This window comes from Talpa europaea (genome assembly GCF_964194135.1).
Source record: "Talpa europaea genome assembly, chromosome: 8".
NCBI lineage: Eukaryota > Metazoa > Chordata > Mammalia > Eulipotyphla > Talpidae > Talpa > Talpa europaea.
In genome coordinates, this window is record NC_140075.1 from 34,767,411 (window position 1) to 34,786,212 (window position 18,802).

An 18,802-nucleotide genomic window follows, 5' to 3' on the forward strand; every position below is an offset into this window, starting at 1 on the left:
GTCACTATGATAAATTTAACCCAATAACCATAGGTATAACACTGCACCCAATACTCCAGGACATCCAACAACTACAAAACATTCTTTGCAAAAATACAGAGCACCCACCACATATTTGTCATAAGGAAAATTTCAACAAATTTAAAATATCTTAATCACACAGGCTATATTCCTTGACCTTAGTGCCTTTAAACAAGACCACTAAACAATCACGTGTATTTGGAAATTAAATTTTTTTAAAAGTAACCATGGTTCAAAAAACTTATATTGGGAATGTAAAAATATTCTGAATTGAACAATAAAAACAATATCTCAAAATTTTGTGCCACCCAGTTTAAAGGAAATTTAGAGCTTTATATGCACATATTAGAAAAACAAAGGATGAAAATGCCTTTCAAGAAATTTAAAAAAAGCAATTCACCAGCAACTTAAACCATGTAGAAATACAGAAAGAGCAGAAATTTAAACTATGTGAAAGAAATATACAGGGAACATTAACAAAACCAAAAGTCTGTTTTCTGAAAAGGCTAATAAAACTGACAAATCTCTAGTGAGACTAAGAAATGTTTAAAAAGGAACAAGTCATATCAGAAATAAAAAAGAAACTACACAGAGCCTGCAGATATTAAAAAAGGTTTTTGGAACAACTTTATATTCATAGCTTTTGCATTTCAGAGGAAAAGGACCCCCCCCCCCAAAAAAAAAAAAAAACACGTAGTTTTAAAACTGCTGTCACCTGAGGGGAGGGGAGTGTACAGAAAAACGTAATTTTGAGAAAACTGGAAATTTGAGCACTGGTGATAGTTTCTACACTAAAGTTTTTTTAATTGTGATAATGATGTTTAGGTTATGTTTTCTAGAAAGACCTCATCCTTCAGGGCAACCAACGGAAACATTGACAGGTAAAGTAAGATTTGCTTCAAAAAAAAAAACCAAAAAACAATACCAGAGAACCTGCACACACGCCCGTACAGCACAGTACCAGAACTTTGTTAACACTTAAAATTTAATACTCACAAGCAAGACTGACCCTCTTCCACGCCGCGTCAGGGCAGCGGCCTCCTCACACTTCCCCCAGGTGCCCACCTTGGCCTGGTAGTGACGGGATCCCTACTCCGCACCTCCGCTTTTTCCCGCCCTTTCCTCCTGACAACCAATCATCCAGCTCGGCTTCAGACCTGGGACCAATCAGCTCTGGAGCTCGGCTCCGGGCTCCTCCCCCCACACCATCCCCGGCAAGGACGCGCGCCATGTTTCAAGGGCAGCAGGGCTGGTTCTGCCGCAGCGTCAGCGGCCATCTCCGGCAGTTTTGGGGTAGGCAGCCGAGTGGAAGGGGTGGGCAGGGTGGTGAGGGGAGTCCCTCGCCTCTCTCTGGTGCCTTGTCCGTGGGGTATCTGCTAGGTTTACCTGTGCGCTTCCCTCCACAGTGGCCGAAGGCGGGAAGATCAGTGACGCGAGGGCCGCGGACTTCCTGTTCAGCTGCGATGCTTCGCACCCCGACACGCTGAGGTACCCGAGGGCCCCGGGCAGGGCCTCTTTGGGTCATGATGAGCCGGGAGTTGCAGATGGAAGTTGCAGTGCACTAAGTATTATTTTGTAATTGCAAGTTTTTTAATAGCTCTAGAACCATTCTTAAGAAGGAGGGAAAGCCACCTCATCGCATTTTTTAAGTATAAATACATTTTTAAGAGGTGAAGTCATTTGTTGCTTGTTTTTTGTGTTTTTGTTTTTGTTTTTTTTAATACAATCAAAAATAGTTTTGATTGTTGGGGATGTTTGCTTAACATTCCACAGATGGGGGCAATTTTTATGTATTTTTTTTAAATCTCTCATTTTTATTTATTTTTTTACATCATTGTTCATTTTTAAACAGTATTTGCTTCCCTCCACCCCCTCAGGTGTAGTCCCCAGAGAGTTTCCTTCCCCAGTGCACCCGTGCACCATCACCTCAGTCCCCTGTGCTTCTCATTTCCTCTGATCCCTCTCCTCTTCCTCCCCTGCAGGATGTCTCTGATTTATAATTGTCCATTTTTGCTTTGTTGTGTTTTGTACTGTTATTTTTTTTTTTACACTGATGTCTTATTTGGTTTCTCTATATTCCTGCTATAAGTGAAACCATCTGATATTTTTCTTTTTCCTTCTGGCTTATTTCACTGAGCATAATTCTTTCTAGTTCCATCCACGTTGCTGCGAATGGCATGAGTTTATCTTTTTTGATTGCTGAGTAATAGTCCATTGTGGATATATGCCACATCTTCTTGATCCAGTCATCTATGTTTGGGCATTTGGGTTGTTTACAGGTTTTACCTATTGTAAATAATGCTGCAATAAACATAGGTGTACAGATGTTTTTTTGAATCAATGTTTTTGTGACCTTTGGGTAGATCTCTAATAGTGGAATTGCCAGCTCCTATGGTAGCTCCATTTTTAGTAGACTGAGGAACCTCCACACAGCTTTCCATAGCGGTTGGACCAGTTTGCACTCCCACCAGCAATGTAGGAGAGTTCCTTTTGCTGATAGGAAGAGAGGAAAAGAGCTAGTTTTCAGTTCTAGATGGCATGGCCTCCTACCTGCTCTAAGGGCCCCTCCCCAAGTTCCAGTCGTATTTCCGGCCATCTCCCTCATAACTTAATATGTTTAAGCCCTCTCCAGATTTCCCTTGTACCTCAAACTTAAAACCTCAAACTTAAAACCTTGATAATTTCTTTGGAGTGACACCCCCCCCCCTACCGCCATTAATCAGTCTGTGGCCAAACAGCGCGATTTGTCACCCTCTAAAATGCTTTTTCTCACTGCCATTATCTTAGTACACACCCCATATATCTCTTGGCCAGACGGTCAAGGTAACTTTCACAGAGGTTGCTTTGCCTGCATATCTGTCCATCTGTGATCTCCCTTGACGTTCTTGTCCGACCATGTTTACAAAGAGGTCTGATCAATGCCCGGGCCCTTCTCCTCTTTCCTCTACCACCCCACTATTCCACCATCCCTGCCATCCACCAGTCTCTTGATAATGTTCTTACTTATATTCATTTATACTTTCATTTGAAAGGTTGATACATTCTTGTTTATTTCATAATCTAAAATATTTCCTTTCTCCTAGAATATACCAGAGCCTTGATTACATAGAAGATAATGCTACAGTTTTTCACGCCTATTATCTCTCTGCAGTCGCTAATGCTGAAATTAAAAACTCCGTGGCTTTAGGTCATTTCATTCTTCCTCCTGCATGCCTGCAAAAAGGTTAGCAAAAGATTGTTCATCCAGTTCCTGAGAGCCAAATCGAGCCACCTGTCACCCAGTTGACCTAAGTAAAAAAGGATAGACTTTGAATCACATTGGGTGTATGTGTATTCTTGGGTGTATGTGTATTCTAAATTTGGATGTATGTGTATTCTAAATTTGTTTATTGTTCATTCACACATTCACTGAGCTCCTACTGTGGGCCAGGTTTCAACCCAGGTACTGATAATTCAGTGGTGAATAAGACTGATGCAGATCTTGCCCTCAGGGAGCTCAGCATATAGGATCCAACACTGTTTTCTTACTTTTAGCAACTTCTCCCAAGTTGTTTTGAAGGTAAAATGAGATAATAAATTAAGTAGTTTGAAATGTGAGCCTTCAGTTCTTTGCTAGTTGGGAATCATTTTTTTTTTCCTGAATTTCCCGCCCAACATTTAAAGATATGATAATAAACCCATATGTTTGCATTGTTCTTTAAACTTCTGAAAGTACTTTCACATTAATTATTTTAACAACTCTGTGAGGAAGGGAAAGCTAGTAAATAAATTGTGTCTGAGATTAGTTCTTTTAGCTTTCCCTACTTGGAACACTATTTCTTGCCCTGTTCTGTCCAAATCCTGTTTTTATGGGCTAACTTAAAAATCCCATTTTGTAGGTCTTGAATTATTACCCAATTCTTGACATGTATACATGCATCCCCAGGACGACAGAGTAAGACTAATACAGATTCCCAGAGTATTAAAAACAACAATAAAACACTGAAAAATACTTAGTTAGAAACCCCAAGGTAGGGTTCCTTCCATAGTTGATATCCTGATGGGACTTCGTTATCACTGACAACAACAAATTGTTTTAAGTGGTTGTGTAAATCAATTAATGACTGGCTAGGAGAATTGATTTACTCAAAAACTTAGTGTCAATCATGGGTACCCAACTTCAAAGAGTTTATATTATAGAATGCCTATGTGATCTGTTTTTAAATTATCACTCCTATACTGCCTTTGAAATTAGCATCTTACTTTAAAATGTATTTAAATTAAAAAAAATTTTAAAATCTATTTAAAAATTTTAAAATCTATTTAAATTTTAAAAAAGCATGAAAACATGCTCCTTTTTAAAAAATAAAAATGTGTAATTTTAATCTACCTCAACTGGTATTGTCTGGGTAGAAATGTGAGACCAACTGTAATTATTAATTTAAAATTTTCCAGTAGTCATAAAACAAAGAAGGTGAAAATAATTTTTTTAAAGATTTATTTATTTATTTATACAAGAACCGGGGTATAGGCCAGATTCGCAGGAGGATGAGAGGCTTCACCAGAGACAGAGCGGGTGTTAACAGAACAGGCAGACTGACGAAATACACTGCTGAGGGGAGCAGCGGGCATGACAGGAGAGGTCTGCTACACCATTTGGGATCCTCGCTGGCTGGTATCTAACCAGTGCCACAGAGGCTGCGGACAAGCTTCACAAAACTGTGCTCACCCACCTGCGCCACTAGGGGAGGCCTGTGAAAATAATTTTAAGAGTATGTTTTATTTAACTTAATATATCTAAAATACCGTTTCAATATGTAATCAACACTAAAATTATTGAGATAGCTTACATTCCTAATTTCACATGAAGTTTTTGAAATCCAGTGCATATTTCATGCAGTGTTTATTTTATCCTATCTCTGATAAGACTAGCCACATAGGTCAGCATGCCTTTGTAGTCAGTGGCTACTATACTGAACAGCATATGTCTAGAGGAATGTTATTTTTTTTGTCCTCCAACAGGCTACTGTGCAAAGTTTTGAGTTAGGATATGACATAGTTCTTTGACATGCCAGGCATTGTAGAATTCCTGCACTAAGATGCCCAGTATTCATGTTGCTGATTCATCCTTTCAGCAAAATAAATTATTAAATTCTTGAGAATCTCTCTTCTACAAATTCAGGGAATTGGACAATTACCTTTTTTATTTTTGCTTGGCCTAAAGACAATGACATCAATGAATATATGAATATATTCCAGCAGAAAAAAAAATCAACAATAATTCTCATAATACTTTGGAATCATCTGTGAAGTCTGTTAGAAATGCAAATTCTTGCGCCTCCCTGGTGGAGCAGGCAGTTGAGCGCAGTGCTGTGAAGCTGTCCGCAGCCTCTGCAGTGCCGGAGTGATCCTGCCAGCCTCAGAGCAACCCACATGGCAAGCAGACCTCTCCTGTCTCTCTGGCTGCTTCCCTCAGCAGTGTATTTCGTCAGTCTATTTGTTATTTCGTCAGTCTATTTGTTCTGTTCCCCACTCTGTCTCTGGTGAATCCTCTCACCCTCCTGTGCCTCTGGCCTGTACCCTGGTTCTTGTATAAATAAATAAATAAATAAATAAATAAATAAATAAATAAATAAATAAAAGAAACGCAGATTCTTGAGCTCTTCCACAATGATCTGATTCAATAGGAACTTGATTTTCAAACAAGTTTCTTAAGTGATTTTGATGCAAGTAGAATAACACTGGCTTAGAAATTTCAGACTTCAAGCAACATCAGCAAATTACATTACTTAAAAATCATTGGATTTGTTTTTCTTACCCCAGAAATAAGAAGAAAAATTGGTGATTTTATCTGGGAACAAGACCAACATTTTAAGATAGAAGAGGTAAGAACAAATTAAGGTACTTGATTAGAATTCACAGTTTCATTTTTTTGGATTTGTAATTCATAGAAAACCTAGGAATCCTCAAGTCAAAGATTTTAAGAAAGTATAATTTAGTAACACTTATTTTGGTTTCCTCATTTTTTTAGGACTAAAATGTAATTAGGGAAAATTTCAAAAATTGAAAAGAGTAACATCAAAGTTTTCTTATCTGTTACACCTACAGCTGATTTTTAAAAATTCATTATCACTAAAAATATACAGTAAATTGTAGATGTGTGAAAATATTGGTAAGTTTTACCTATCGAACTAGATTGAATGAACCTAACTATATGACTCTTTTCAATATATCACTTAATATATATTACCAGTTTGCTTTTTTAGAAAAACATTATTGACTGAATCATTAATGTGCTGAGTTTTAAAATTTTCTTTTGTTATCCACAGCATGAAATAACACCAAGTGAAACAAAGGCCCTTAGGGAAAGCAGTGAACTAGCAAAAGATCACAAAAAAGCGTTATCCAAAAGGTATACTGAATTCATACACTTTATTGATGTTTACTTCAATATAGACATCTTTGAGCACTGACTATATTTAATTGGTTTAATTTTCACAGTCTTGTCATGAGATTGATATTATCACCATCCCAGTGTTGGTGGTTTTCAAGTATTCATAGTATACATTTCTTCAAAAGTCCAGTTTTAGCTACTGAAATAAAAATGATCAAATAGTAGTTGTTTTTGTTCAATATACAAATTAATGAATTTAATTTATATAGTTTTTAAAATTTTAAGTTTTTCTCCCATACTTTTTCCTTATACCTTTGTTCCTACAAGTTGACTTGTTACAAGTTAATTTAAACTGTTATCTCATTTAAAACAAATGTGTCTAAGTTTAAACCATTGCTTAAAGGTCCTGTGACTTCTAAATATTTTACTAAAGTTTGAGAATCCATGTTCTAGTTCTTTGGTATCCCTATATATAGTATTCTTTTGAATTTGTTAAGCTTTTTGAGAAAAGAAACTGGTAAAAGAGGGTAGACAAATGAAAACAGGAGAGGTGAGACCATGAAGATCTATTAATCTTTTTTTTTTTTAAAGATTTATTTATTTATTTATACATGCACTGGGTACAGTCAGAAGCGTGGGAGGGTGAGAGGATTCACCAGAGCCAGAGCGGGGAGCAGAGCAGGCAGAAGGACCGAAGTACACTGCTGAGGGGAGCAGTGGGCGGCAGGAGAGGTCTGCGCGCCATGTGGGACCCTCCTCTGGTGGCCGGGGAGCAGCCGGGGATCGAACCGGCGCTGCAGAGGCAGCTTCACAACCCAGCGCTCAACCGCTGCGCCACCAGTGGAGGCCCAAGATCTATTAATCTTAAGAGATATAGGGCAATAAACTAAGACGTATCGTCACTAAGACATAAAATAAGACACTGGGAGAAAACATTTGATAAGTGCTAGTTTCCTCAGTGTACAGCCAGGGTTAAAAAATCTGAGGAGGCCTCCCCGGTGGCACAGCAGTTGAGCGCTGGGTTGCGAAGCTGCCCGCACGCAGCCTCTGCAGCACCGGTTCGATCCCCGGCTGCTCCTCGGAGGGTCCCACATGGCGTGCAGACCTCTCCTGCCGCCCGCTGCTCCCCTCAGCAGTGTACTTTGGTCCTTCTGCCTGCTCTGCTCCCTGCTCTGGCTCTGGTGAATTCCCTCACCCTCCCGCACTTCTGACTGTACCCAGTGCTTGTATAAATAAATAAAAATAAATCTTGAAAAAAAATCTGAGGAAAATATTTCCAATTTAGTACAATAAAAACAGACAAAGGATATGAATAACCACCTCAGATAGTAGTTTAATTAGAGCCTTTTCTTTGTGGAACCACTAGAGGGTGCATCTGTTTCAACAAATGAAATATACTTTGCACTTGCTTGTGAAGCATTTATTTTGTTGGTAATATTACTAATGATAATGAACACGTACTATGTGATAAACTAGCTATTGGACACTTACTAAATACAAGACTTGTATGTGTGAGCTAGTCATTTCACATTTCATTTGATTCTCACAACCTTATGAGATAGATAAATACTATTAGCCTCATATCACAATTGAGGAAACAGATTCAGAGAGCTAAATAATTCACACAATATTATTCAATAATGAAACTGAATTTGAAACCACGTCTAGCTGATCCAGAATCCAAACTCTTAACCATTATGCTGTTTTCCCTCTTAATAGGTTTAAAATTTTTCTGAAAATTGCAAGAATTTTTATTTTTTCTATTTTTCTTGTTTTTAACTGTTGTATTATTTTAAATGTAAGTCATATAATTTGTTAAAATGAGAAATACAGAAAAAATAAAGAATATTTAAATTATAAGCAATCCCACCACTCAAAGATAATCACTCTTAACAATAGTACATCTCTTGTCAGTTTTCTACAAATACATTTACTAGAGCTGAGGTATCTTCATGAAGGTACCTCTTGTGGCAGCTTCATCAACATTTTTTTAAGACACATCTTCATTTCTTAGATAATTTTCTTAATGTAAATTCTCAGATGTAGAATTTATGGTATAAAGATAAATATATTTTGAAAGGTCATGGCACATATTGTTATTTAATAAATGAAAAATTACAACTTTTAAATTGCATTTTCTTTGAATACTTATAGGCTTGAACCTTTATGCATTTGCTATTAGCATTTTATAGTTTCTTTTCTGTGGTTTGTTTTTATCCTTTCCATTGGATATCCTATTGTTTTTCTTATCAGTTATCTGATATTTTTATATAATAGGTATATTATCCTTTTGCCAGTTTGTTGCATTGTACCCTCAATTTGTTTTCTGGCTTATAAGTTTTTTGGAGATACAAATTTTAAATCTTTACATTACTAAATCACTTTTTCTTTATAATTTCTGCTATATTATTTATGTTCTGAAAAGTCCTTTCCCATTTAGAAATCAAGTAGGTTTTTAATTCTGCATATATTTCTTTTGGCATATGACAAAATGTGAAGATCTAACTTATTTTTGTTTTGCAAATGAGAAATTTCCACCAGTTTTTAATCTATTTCTAATTGATTTGTGATTTCTATTATATGTTATTAATATATATATGGTGATCTATTTTTAGATTATTTGTTTTATTCCCTTGAGTTTTTTTTTTTTTTCACAAATAGTAATACACTATAAAAACAGGCGCCTTGCATTTTTTTCACTCAATAGTTTACCTTGGAGTTCATGCCCTTCTACTATATAAGGAGCATTTTCATTTTGTACCACGTAGTATTCCACTGTATGGATCTATCATAATTTAACTACTACATGATTTTAATTGACTTTTAAGTAGTTTCTAACATTTTACTGATAAAACTGAAGTCTAATTGATCAAAGAGCAGTTAGACCACTATATATGTATTGCCAATTTCTCATTTGTAAAGGAAGTCCATAAAAAAAAAATATGACTTTTTGCATGTTTCATAGCACAGAAGAGCATTTTGTAAAGACTCCAGTTGCAGAAAAGCAGATGTACTTCCCTCTTCAGAATTATCCAGTGAACAACATGGTAACAGGTAATATAAAATAAAATGTAGAGTATATAAACCCAGGCAGGTAGGGAAGAAACAAGGGACTATTTTATAGTAAAGCTGTTATACTTCAAATGTCTAGCAAATAGAGGTCCCTCTATTATATATGTGGTACTAGAGGATGAATCATTCACACATTAAATAGCCTACAGAAAATAGTACAAAAATATGTTCTGTGTTAAAAATGATGTTCTATAGGTAGGATGAACACATAAGACAACCCTGGTTTATATCTGTTTTCTTGGCATCAATTTTTACTCTCGAGTTTCCTAATTTGGATAACTGCAATCATAGTTTCCTCTGAAAATCTTATGAAAGATAGGCCTCTTTCACTACATACACACAAACGTAGCATACAAACTTTATATAGAATCTAAAGAGGCTCACATATGCACAAAAATCCATTCATGGACTATTCAGGCATTGATGGACTCCATATATGGGTTTCCTACCCTAATGTTCGACATAGAACAAAGTCAGCTGAGGCTGACATTGAGAGAGTAGAACCAAGGTAACCAGTGAGAAATAGCTACTGGGATTTGGGTAGTCTTAAGTGAGGTAAATATTTGGATATTTTATCTAGGAAGTATATAGTAAGGGCACTGACAATTTAAAAAATAAAAAATTTTAAAAATTAATACAGCAATTTTTAAATATATATGTATTTTAAATTTCATTAAAATCATTTGTATACATATCATATTCTCTTTATTTGTTCAATTAAATAATTGTTTTCTTTATATTTCTGCCTTACATTTTAAATAACTCTTGGATGAAAACTTCATTTTTTTAGAGATAAATCATTTGTCTTTAATTTGGATGTATGTAATAAGTAAGTACTTCCCTTTTTTGAACATGCCTGCCTGCCTCTACAGAAAGGAATAATTTCTTAGTGGGAAAAAAATCCGCTTGTTATTTAAAAATGTAGTGAGAGAATTCTGATTTACAGAATGATATCAATTTTTATGACTGTAATTTAACTCCCTGAAAATATGTTGAGTACAATTAATGAATGTTAAATTTCTGAAAATAGAGGTACTTGGTTATAGAATACACAACTCTGAGCTATGCCCCAGACCAAGGTTTCTCAGAACTATTGTCATGTTTGGTCAGATAGTTCTGTGCATTTAGGATGTTCAGCTGCAACCCTGGCTTCTGCCCACTAGATGCCAGTAGCATCCCATCTCTCACCCTCACCCCAAGTTGTGACAACCAAAAATATCCTCCAGATATTGCCAAAGGTTCCATAAAATATCATGGGAATTGTATTTTGTTTTCACTTATTTGTTTTTTGCTTTTGACTGGAATTAAACCCTATCAGTCTGGTATCACTCCCTTTAGCCCATGATTATGGTTCTGATTGACAGCTACCTGTGTGATTAATAAAGGGAAAAATACTAAGAATTGTAAGTAGTTTGTAGGCAAATCTTTCAAACCAAAAATTTCTCTTAATTGAAAGTTTGGGAACTTACAAAATATATTGGTTATCTATTTCTGTGTATCAAATTACTCCCAAACTTATCAGTTTAAAACACTAAACAGGACCTCCCCGGTGGCGCAGCAGTTGAGCGCTGGGTTGCAAACCTGCCCGCAGCCTTTGCAGCACTGGTTCGATCCCTGGCTGCTCCCCAGCCACCAGAGGAGGGTCCCACATGGCGCGCAGACCTCTCCTGCCGCCCGCTGCTCCCCTCAGCAGTGTACTTTGGTCCTTCTGCCTGCTCTGCTCCCTGCTCTGGCTCTGGTGAATTCGCTCACCCTCCCGCGCTTCTGACTGTACCCAGTGCTTGTATAAATAAATAAAAATTTAAAAAGAAGAGTGTTTTAAAAAATAAAATAAAATAAAACACTAAACATATATTATTTCATAGTTTCTGAGGGCCAGGAATACAACAGCTTCTTACTTGGGTGCTCATAATGTTGCAGTCAAATTGTCAACCAGGATTTCAAAGCACAACTGGGACTGAAAAAAACTATTTTAAAACTCAGGAGAATGCTTGTTGGCAGACTTGGGTCCTTTCTTGCATTTGGCCAAAGGCATCAAATCATCATCCTCTCCACAGGGGTATTCACATTTTGGTAGCTTGCCTCCTATAGAGTAAGGAAATGCAAGAGAGATGTGCTTGCCCAAGACAGAAGCCATGGGCTTCTTTATATTCTACTGTTGGATATGAAATACCATCACTCTGCCCTGTGCTGCTGGTCATATAGTCCAACCCAAGTACAAAATGGGAGGGGACTACAAAGAGAATAAGGGACTGTTCTCCTGGAATACTAGGAGATAGGGATCTTTTAGGACCATGTGGGAGTCATTTACTAAAACAAGAGCTTGCCCCTCAATCCCACCCAGTTACTTTGTGAGTAAATACCTTATTTGGTATTTACTGGGCCAATCACAGCCCTTTCTCTGGATATTTAGACACAAAATACAGCAAGTCAAGTCATTCTTATTCAGGTGACCATATCTAAATTATAAAAGTTGGGCATTATCAGTGTGTATATTTTATATCATGTGGAGACAATTTGCCTCAAGAGAAGAAAATGAAACTAAATTCAGAGAAAAACTTGTGACCTGTGAGTTGTCCATGAAAGCCAATTCTAGTTATTTTGAGACCCAGCAATATATTTGCCTTCTTTACAGCTTGGTTGATATGACAGTGTCCTTTCAGTAAATTCCCCTTTTGTTTAAGCTAGTTTAAATAGGGCTTCTGTCAACTTAAACCTGAAGTGTTAACTGCTACACCAATCTACTTTTTTTTTTTTTCCAATCTACTTTTGATGCAATAAAAGTCCTCCTTATTCTTACAGCGATATTTTTATTAATTTAACAATTACTTTTTTAAAAAAAGATTTGTTTATTTATTTGCAAGCACTGGGTACAGTCAGAAGCGCGGGAGGGTGAGAGAATTCACCAGAGCCAGAGCAGGGAGCAGAGCAGGCAGAAGGACTGAAGTACACTGCTGAGGGGAGCAGCGGGCAGCAGGAGAGGTCTGTGGGACCCTCCTCCGGAGCAGCCGGGGAACGAGCTGGCGCTGCAGAGGCTGCTGCGGGCAGCTTTGCAACCCAGCGCTCAACCGCTGCGCCACTGGGGAGACCCCAACGATTACTTTTTTATTCCTAGCCTTACACACATCTTTTAAAGTGTCACACAGTGTATATGTGTAATTAACTAAATAGTATTTTTCTGCACTAGTTTATTTTACACCACTACGAGCCATTAAAGATCATGAGTCAGTAAATGACTATGACTAGAATATCTTTATAGATATTAATTAGTTTTATATGTTTGAATTCAGTTTATTAACTATGAATTTATTATTAGAAAAAAAATCAAACTATGTGCATAGATATCTTATTGATGGTGCTAGTATTCTAAATTCAATAATCCTTTAGCTCTAACAGAATTTTTCTCAAATGGTATTTACTTTTTTTTTTTTAAAGATTTATTTATTTATGCGTACAAGAGCTGGGGTACAGGCCAGAGATGCAGGGAATGAGAGGATTCACCAGAGACAGAGTGGGGAACAGAACAGGCAGACTAACTGAAATTCACTGCTGAGGGGAGCAGCGGGTAAGTCAGGAGAGGTCTGCTTAGCCATGTGGGTTGCTCCCCGGCAGGCCTGGGATGGAACTCTAGCTGCAGAGGCTGCAGATTGCGTCATAGTGCAGTGCTTAACCCCTTGCGCCACCAGGGAGGCCTGGTATTTACTTTTAAATTAGGTTTCAATTTTAATGTAAACCACAAACATTTATATTACACATTAAATATAATCACTCAGGTAATAAACGATTGCCATATATTTAATATTGCTTGAAGCCATTAGTTCTTAAGATTTCCCTATTCTAGATATTCTTTTTGATATTCATATCTATTTTAGATTAATAACATTACTCACATCCATAAGTCTTTGTTGACTAACCACTAATATTGATTTTCCCATTAATTTTATCTCAGAATGTTATCTCAGTTTAATAATGCAGGAAAGTGTTACTTGCTCTCTTAGGGAAAATAAGCTACTTGTGCTGTTAATAGTAGCTAATGGGATAGATAATTCTAAGTACACTCTAAGCCAGAAATGCTGTCCAGTTTTTTGGGCCTACCTATTTTCATATTCCATTCCCAACCTGGACATCACTTGCTCAATTATCAAAGTGGCTAATCAAGAATCTGTGTTTTAAAAGGTGGTAGAAGCTGGAGAGATGGGAGGAAGAGGGGAAGGAGCGTGTTCCCTCACCATGATCAGGTTTATAGAGAATGTTCTCGCTGGTATTATGACTTATTTTTACTTCTTTTCTAAAAATATTCTTTAGAAAACTTAACTTTAATAAATCAAAAATAGTAATAAGGCAGATAATGTGATAGGATTTCAAATATACATGCTTTTTATTTTTTAGGTTATGTATCAATTGATGCCATGAAAAAATTCCTTGGGGAACTACATGACTTCATTCCTGGAAGCTCAGGATATTTGGCATACCATGTTCAAAATGAAATCAACATGTCTGCTATAAAAAACAAATTGAAGAGGAAATGTTAAGTTAAATTATGCTTATGTCTGGGCATTTATTCTCTTGTAAAAGTACTATCAGATATATACATGATTTACAATTCTCCCCTTTGGGACTGGGGAATAAGGAAATGGGTAAGAATTAGATTCTCTTTCTTCCTCAAAGTGTGTCTTCAGGAATTTAGAATCATTTTGATATTTAGGCTGGACTTCTCCCCAAGCTTGTAACATTATGGTAACAAATTCTGAGTGCACACTTATGGAGTAGTTGTCATTCAAACATACTTCCTAAGCATTCTCTCTCTCAAATATTCTTTCGACATTAACATTCAATGAATTAATATATACTTTTGCAAGTTTAATGCTGTAAATGCTAAGTTTTATAATTTTGGTCATCTTATTTTGATTAAAAAATTAGAACATTATAGTTGAGTTCTGAATTACTATTTGTAGCTTGCAAATATGTAGTAAAATAATTATTCAGATTTCATGTGTGGTCATTTTCTGATAATAAATGCATCAAAAGTGCTTTAATATAAAGAGATATTTTACATTTGATGTAAACAAGTGTATGTCATTTGAAATGAACCTGGAAGGTTCTTTAGAATCACAGTGCTTGAAAGGGCCTTAGAGAACATCATGTCCAACCCATTTATTGTTTTTAATGACTAAATGAAGGCTGTCTTGCCTAAATGGGAGCCAAACCAGTAGAGGAACATAACCCTTCTGATTTTCTTGGCCAGTACTTTCCTACTCTCCTATATGGCATATGCTGAGGCACATCAGGTATAATAGACAACAGATCTGCAAAGGAGACCCAGAAATAGGCCAGCATGTTTGACTTGTGTTTTAAATACGTTGAAATGGTATTGAGATGTAGTGATTTCAAGAAGGCAACGTCTTAATTTTATTCATATGGTCATGCTCTATAGAACCCAGTTGATTTGTTAAATTTTGGCCATTTGTAAATGACATTATTTGTGAAGCTTATTAAAACTGTACTTTCTCCTAGGAAGTGTATACCAAATGTACAATTATCTAAAGAAAATGCACTTTTTTCAGTGTTTGGATTATTTCATTGTATGTGGGCCCTGGCCTTTCTCTTATTACTCAGATCTCACAATATAAAAATTTAACATCAGGGCCTCCCCAGTGGCGCAGCAGTTGAGCGCTGGGTTGCAGGGCTGCCTGCAGCCTTGGCAGCGCCAGTTTGATCCCCAGCCGCCGGGCGAGGGTCCCACATGGCCCGCAGACCTCTCCTGTTGCGCCCACTGCTCCCCTCAGCAGTGTATCGTCAGTCTGCCTGTACTGTTTCCCACTGGCTTTGGTGAATTCGCTCACCCTCCCGCACTTCTGACTGTGCCCAGTGCTTGTATAAATAGATAAATAAATCTAAAAAAAAAAATTTAACATCATCAGCATTAGAAAGTTCTATTTTTCCCATATGGTAAAATTTCCTTCTATATATTCATATTTGTGGTTAAACTCTTCTGAATTGCAAAATTAAAAACTAAATGTTAATTATTTTTTCCTAAAACATATTCTCTCTCCTGAATACTGTATATTAGTCACATTCAGTTGATTATATTTCTTATATAGAAACTAAGCTTTTTGATCATAAATTAATTATTAAAAGGATTAAGTAAATTTATACCAAGTTATATATATTGAAATTTCTTGAGAGTGTTCAAGTATTTTTCTGAAATGTTTTGTGCATGTTAATACAGTAAATAAAAGACTACCATATAACAAAAGTGATTATATGTTTAGGTGTATCTAGAAAAAGCCAGTTGCAAGATGTCTTTTTAAATATAGCCATAGTATCTACCCAAAGGACACAAAAAACATTGATTCAAAAGAATTCTGTACCCCTATGTTTACTGCAGCACTATTTATAAAACCTGGAAACAACTCAGATGCCCAAAAATAGATGACTGGATCAAAAAGATGTGGTATATATACACAATAGAATACTAGTCAGCAATCAAAAAAGATAAACTCATGCCATTCACAGCAACATGGATGGAGCTAGAAGGAATTATGCGCAGTGAATAAATCAGAAGGAAAAAGAAAAGTATCAGATGGTTTCACTTATAGGAGGAATAGGGGAAACTAAGGAAGACATCAGGGGAAAAATATAATAACAATACAAAACACAACAAAAACAGACAATTATAAACCAGAGACATCCTGTTGGGGAGTTGGAGGGAGAAGGATTGGAGGGATGGAGGAGAACAGGGCACTGTGGTGATGGTGCATGGGTGAAATGGAGGAAATTCTATGGGTACTACAACTGAGGGGGGGAAGAAAACTGTTTATAAATGAACAATGGGGCCTCCCCGGTGGCGCAGCGGTTGAGCGCTGGGCTGCAAAGCTGCCCGCAGCCTCTGCAGTGCCTGTTCGATACCTGGCTGCCGGCGGGGGTCCCACATCTGGTGAATTCTCTCACCCTCCTGCGCTTCTGACTGTACCCAGTGCTTGTATAAATAAATCTTAAAAAAAGAACAATGATGTAAAATATATATTAATAATAAATATTAAAAAAATAGAAATAGCCATCCTAGTGGATATGAAGTAGTATCGCATTGTGGTTTTTCACTTGCATTTCCCTAGTGGCTAATGATGTGAAATTTTTTTTACATGCTTATTAGTCATTTTTTCATTTTTTTATTGCAATATAATTGGCATATAGCATTATTCATTATTTGTATGTATTGGGGCACGATCACCACAATAAGTCTGGTTAACATCCAGATAACTGGATAACTTTTAAGATTTATTCTCTTAGCAATATGCAGTATATTAACTATAATTGCCATGTACATTGTATCTTCTTGACATTTACTTTATAACTGAAAGTTTATACTTTTCCAATACCTTCACTCAGTCTGTCCATTCCCTCCCAAGCCCTGTTTCTGGCAATGACTGGTCTATTTTCTGTATATATGAGCTTTTTTTTTTTTCAAGAATCCACATATAAGTGAAATCATACATTTGTCTTTCTCAGTCTTATTTCACTTAACAAAATGTCCTCAAGCTCCCCGCATTCGTGTTGTCACAAATGGCAAGATATTGAATAATATTTCATTGTATACATACATTCATATGTTGCTTATCAGTAGCAATACATTCTGAAGAATGCTTAATTGGCAATTTCATCATAATGTGGACATTACAGAGTGCAGTTACACATACTGTTTTCCATTGTGACTGAACCAATTTACATCCCCAACAAGAGTATGGATGGGTTCCCTTTTCTCTACATCCTCATCAACACTTGCTATTTTTGTCTTTTTGATAAGAGCCATTCTAACAGGTATGAGATAATATCTCATTATGGTGCTGATTTGCATTTCTCTGTTGATTAGTGATGTTGAAAAATTTTTTATGTACCCTTTGGTCATTTGTATGTCTTTGGGAAGATGATTATCCAGATCCCCTGCCCATTTTAAAATTGGATTGTTTTTGCTATTTTTGTTGTGTGAATTCTTTATATATTTTAGACATTAACCCCTTTCAATTATGATTTGTGAATATTCTGCCATTCAGCAGTCTTTTAGGTTCCCGAACACGATTTCTCTCACCTACACAATAAGTAATTCTCTTGGGAGCTCTGTACCAGACATATGGATGATGACTCATTTTAGTATAATCAAAATATCACAAGTAGTTGCCCTTTCATTTCATTGACGATTTCCTTTGTTATCAGAACTTTTTTTCTTTATTTTTTAATATATTTTTTAGATCATTGTTCATTTTTAAACAATGTTTGCTTTCCCTGCCCCTCAAATATAGTCCCCATAGAATTTCCTTCACCAGTGCATCATGTACCATCACCACAGTCCCCTGTGCTCCTCCCTCCCTCCCTCTCCCTCCTCCTCCCCTGCAGCACATCTCTGGTTTATAATTGTCTGTTTTTGTTTTGTTTTGTATTATTATTTTTTCCCCTGATGTCTTACTTAGTTCCCCTATATTCCTCCTAATAAGTGAAACCATCTGATATTTTTCTTTTTCTCAGTGACTTACTTCACTGAGCATAATTCCTTCTAGCTCCATCCATGTTGTATCAGAAGCTTTTTAGTTTGATGTACACCTTCTTGATTTGTTGCTTTTGTTGCCTTTGCTTTTGGTGTTAGATCTAGAAAGTCACTTCTAAGACCAATGTCAAGGAGCTGGTTTCAGGTCTTATATTCAAGTCTTTAATCCATTTGAGTTAACTTTTATGTGTGATATCAGATAGTGGTCCAGCACATTCTTTTGCATGTCTGCCCAGTTTTCCCACCACTGATTAAAGAGACTTATTTGCCATTTTTATATCTTCTTTGGAAGAATATCTTTGTCCATTTTTAATTTAGGCTGTTGTAAGAACTTCATAGATTCTGAACATGAGAACCACATCGTACGTATGATGTGTATTTTCCTCCCATTTCATGTGCTGCCTTTTGCTTACTTGATGACATTGTTTGCAATACAAAAGTTTAATTTTGATGAGTCCAGTTTCTCTATTTTTTCTTTCGTTGGTTGTGCTTTAGGTTTTGTACCTAAGAAGCCTCTGTCTACCCCAAGATCATAAAGATTTAGTCCTGTTTTCTTCTAAGACTTTCATAGTGTTAATTCTTACATCCGTGGAATTATTTTGAATTGAATCCATGATTCATTTTGAATTAATTTTTGTAGACAGTGTGAAGGAGGAGTAAACATTTACTCTCTTGCATGTGGATATCCAGTTTTTCCAGCTCCATTTGTTGAAAAAACTATTCTTTCTCCCACTTAATTATCTTACCAAGAATTAACCATTTTTCTGATTATATGTTACATTCTTATAAGATATTAC

General features: G+C 36.4%; 1 protein-coding gene across 1 annotated transcript; it reads left to right on the forward strand.

Annotated features, from left to right (window-relative positions):
- Window positions 1-1,250: 1,250 nt before the first annotated feature.
- TERB2 (telomere repeat binding bouquet formation protein 2) lies at window positions 1,251-13,998 on the forward strand (the record flags this gene model as incomplete). The annotated part of the gene is made up of 7 exons (XM_084239731.1): window positions 1,251-1,314; window positions 1,428-1,509; window positions 3,105-3,244; window positions 5,824-5,885; window positions 6,330-6,412; window positions 9,360-9,448; window positions 13,856-13,998. The coding sequence occupies 7 exons, from the start codon at window positions 1,251-1,253 to the stop codon at window positions 13,996-13,998; spliced, it is 663 nt and encodes a 220-aa protein (XP_084095857.1).
- Window positions 13,999-18,802: the final 4,804 nt, after the last annotated feature.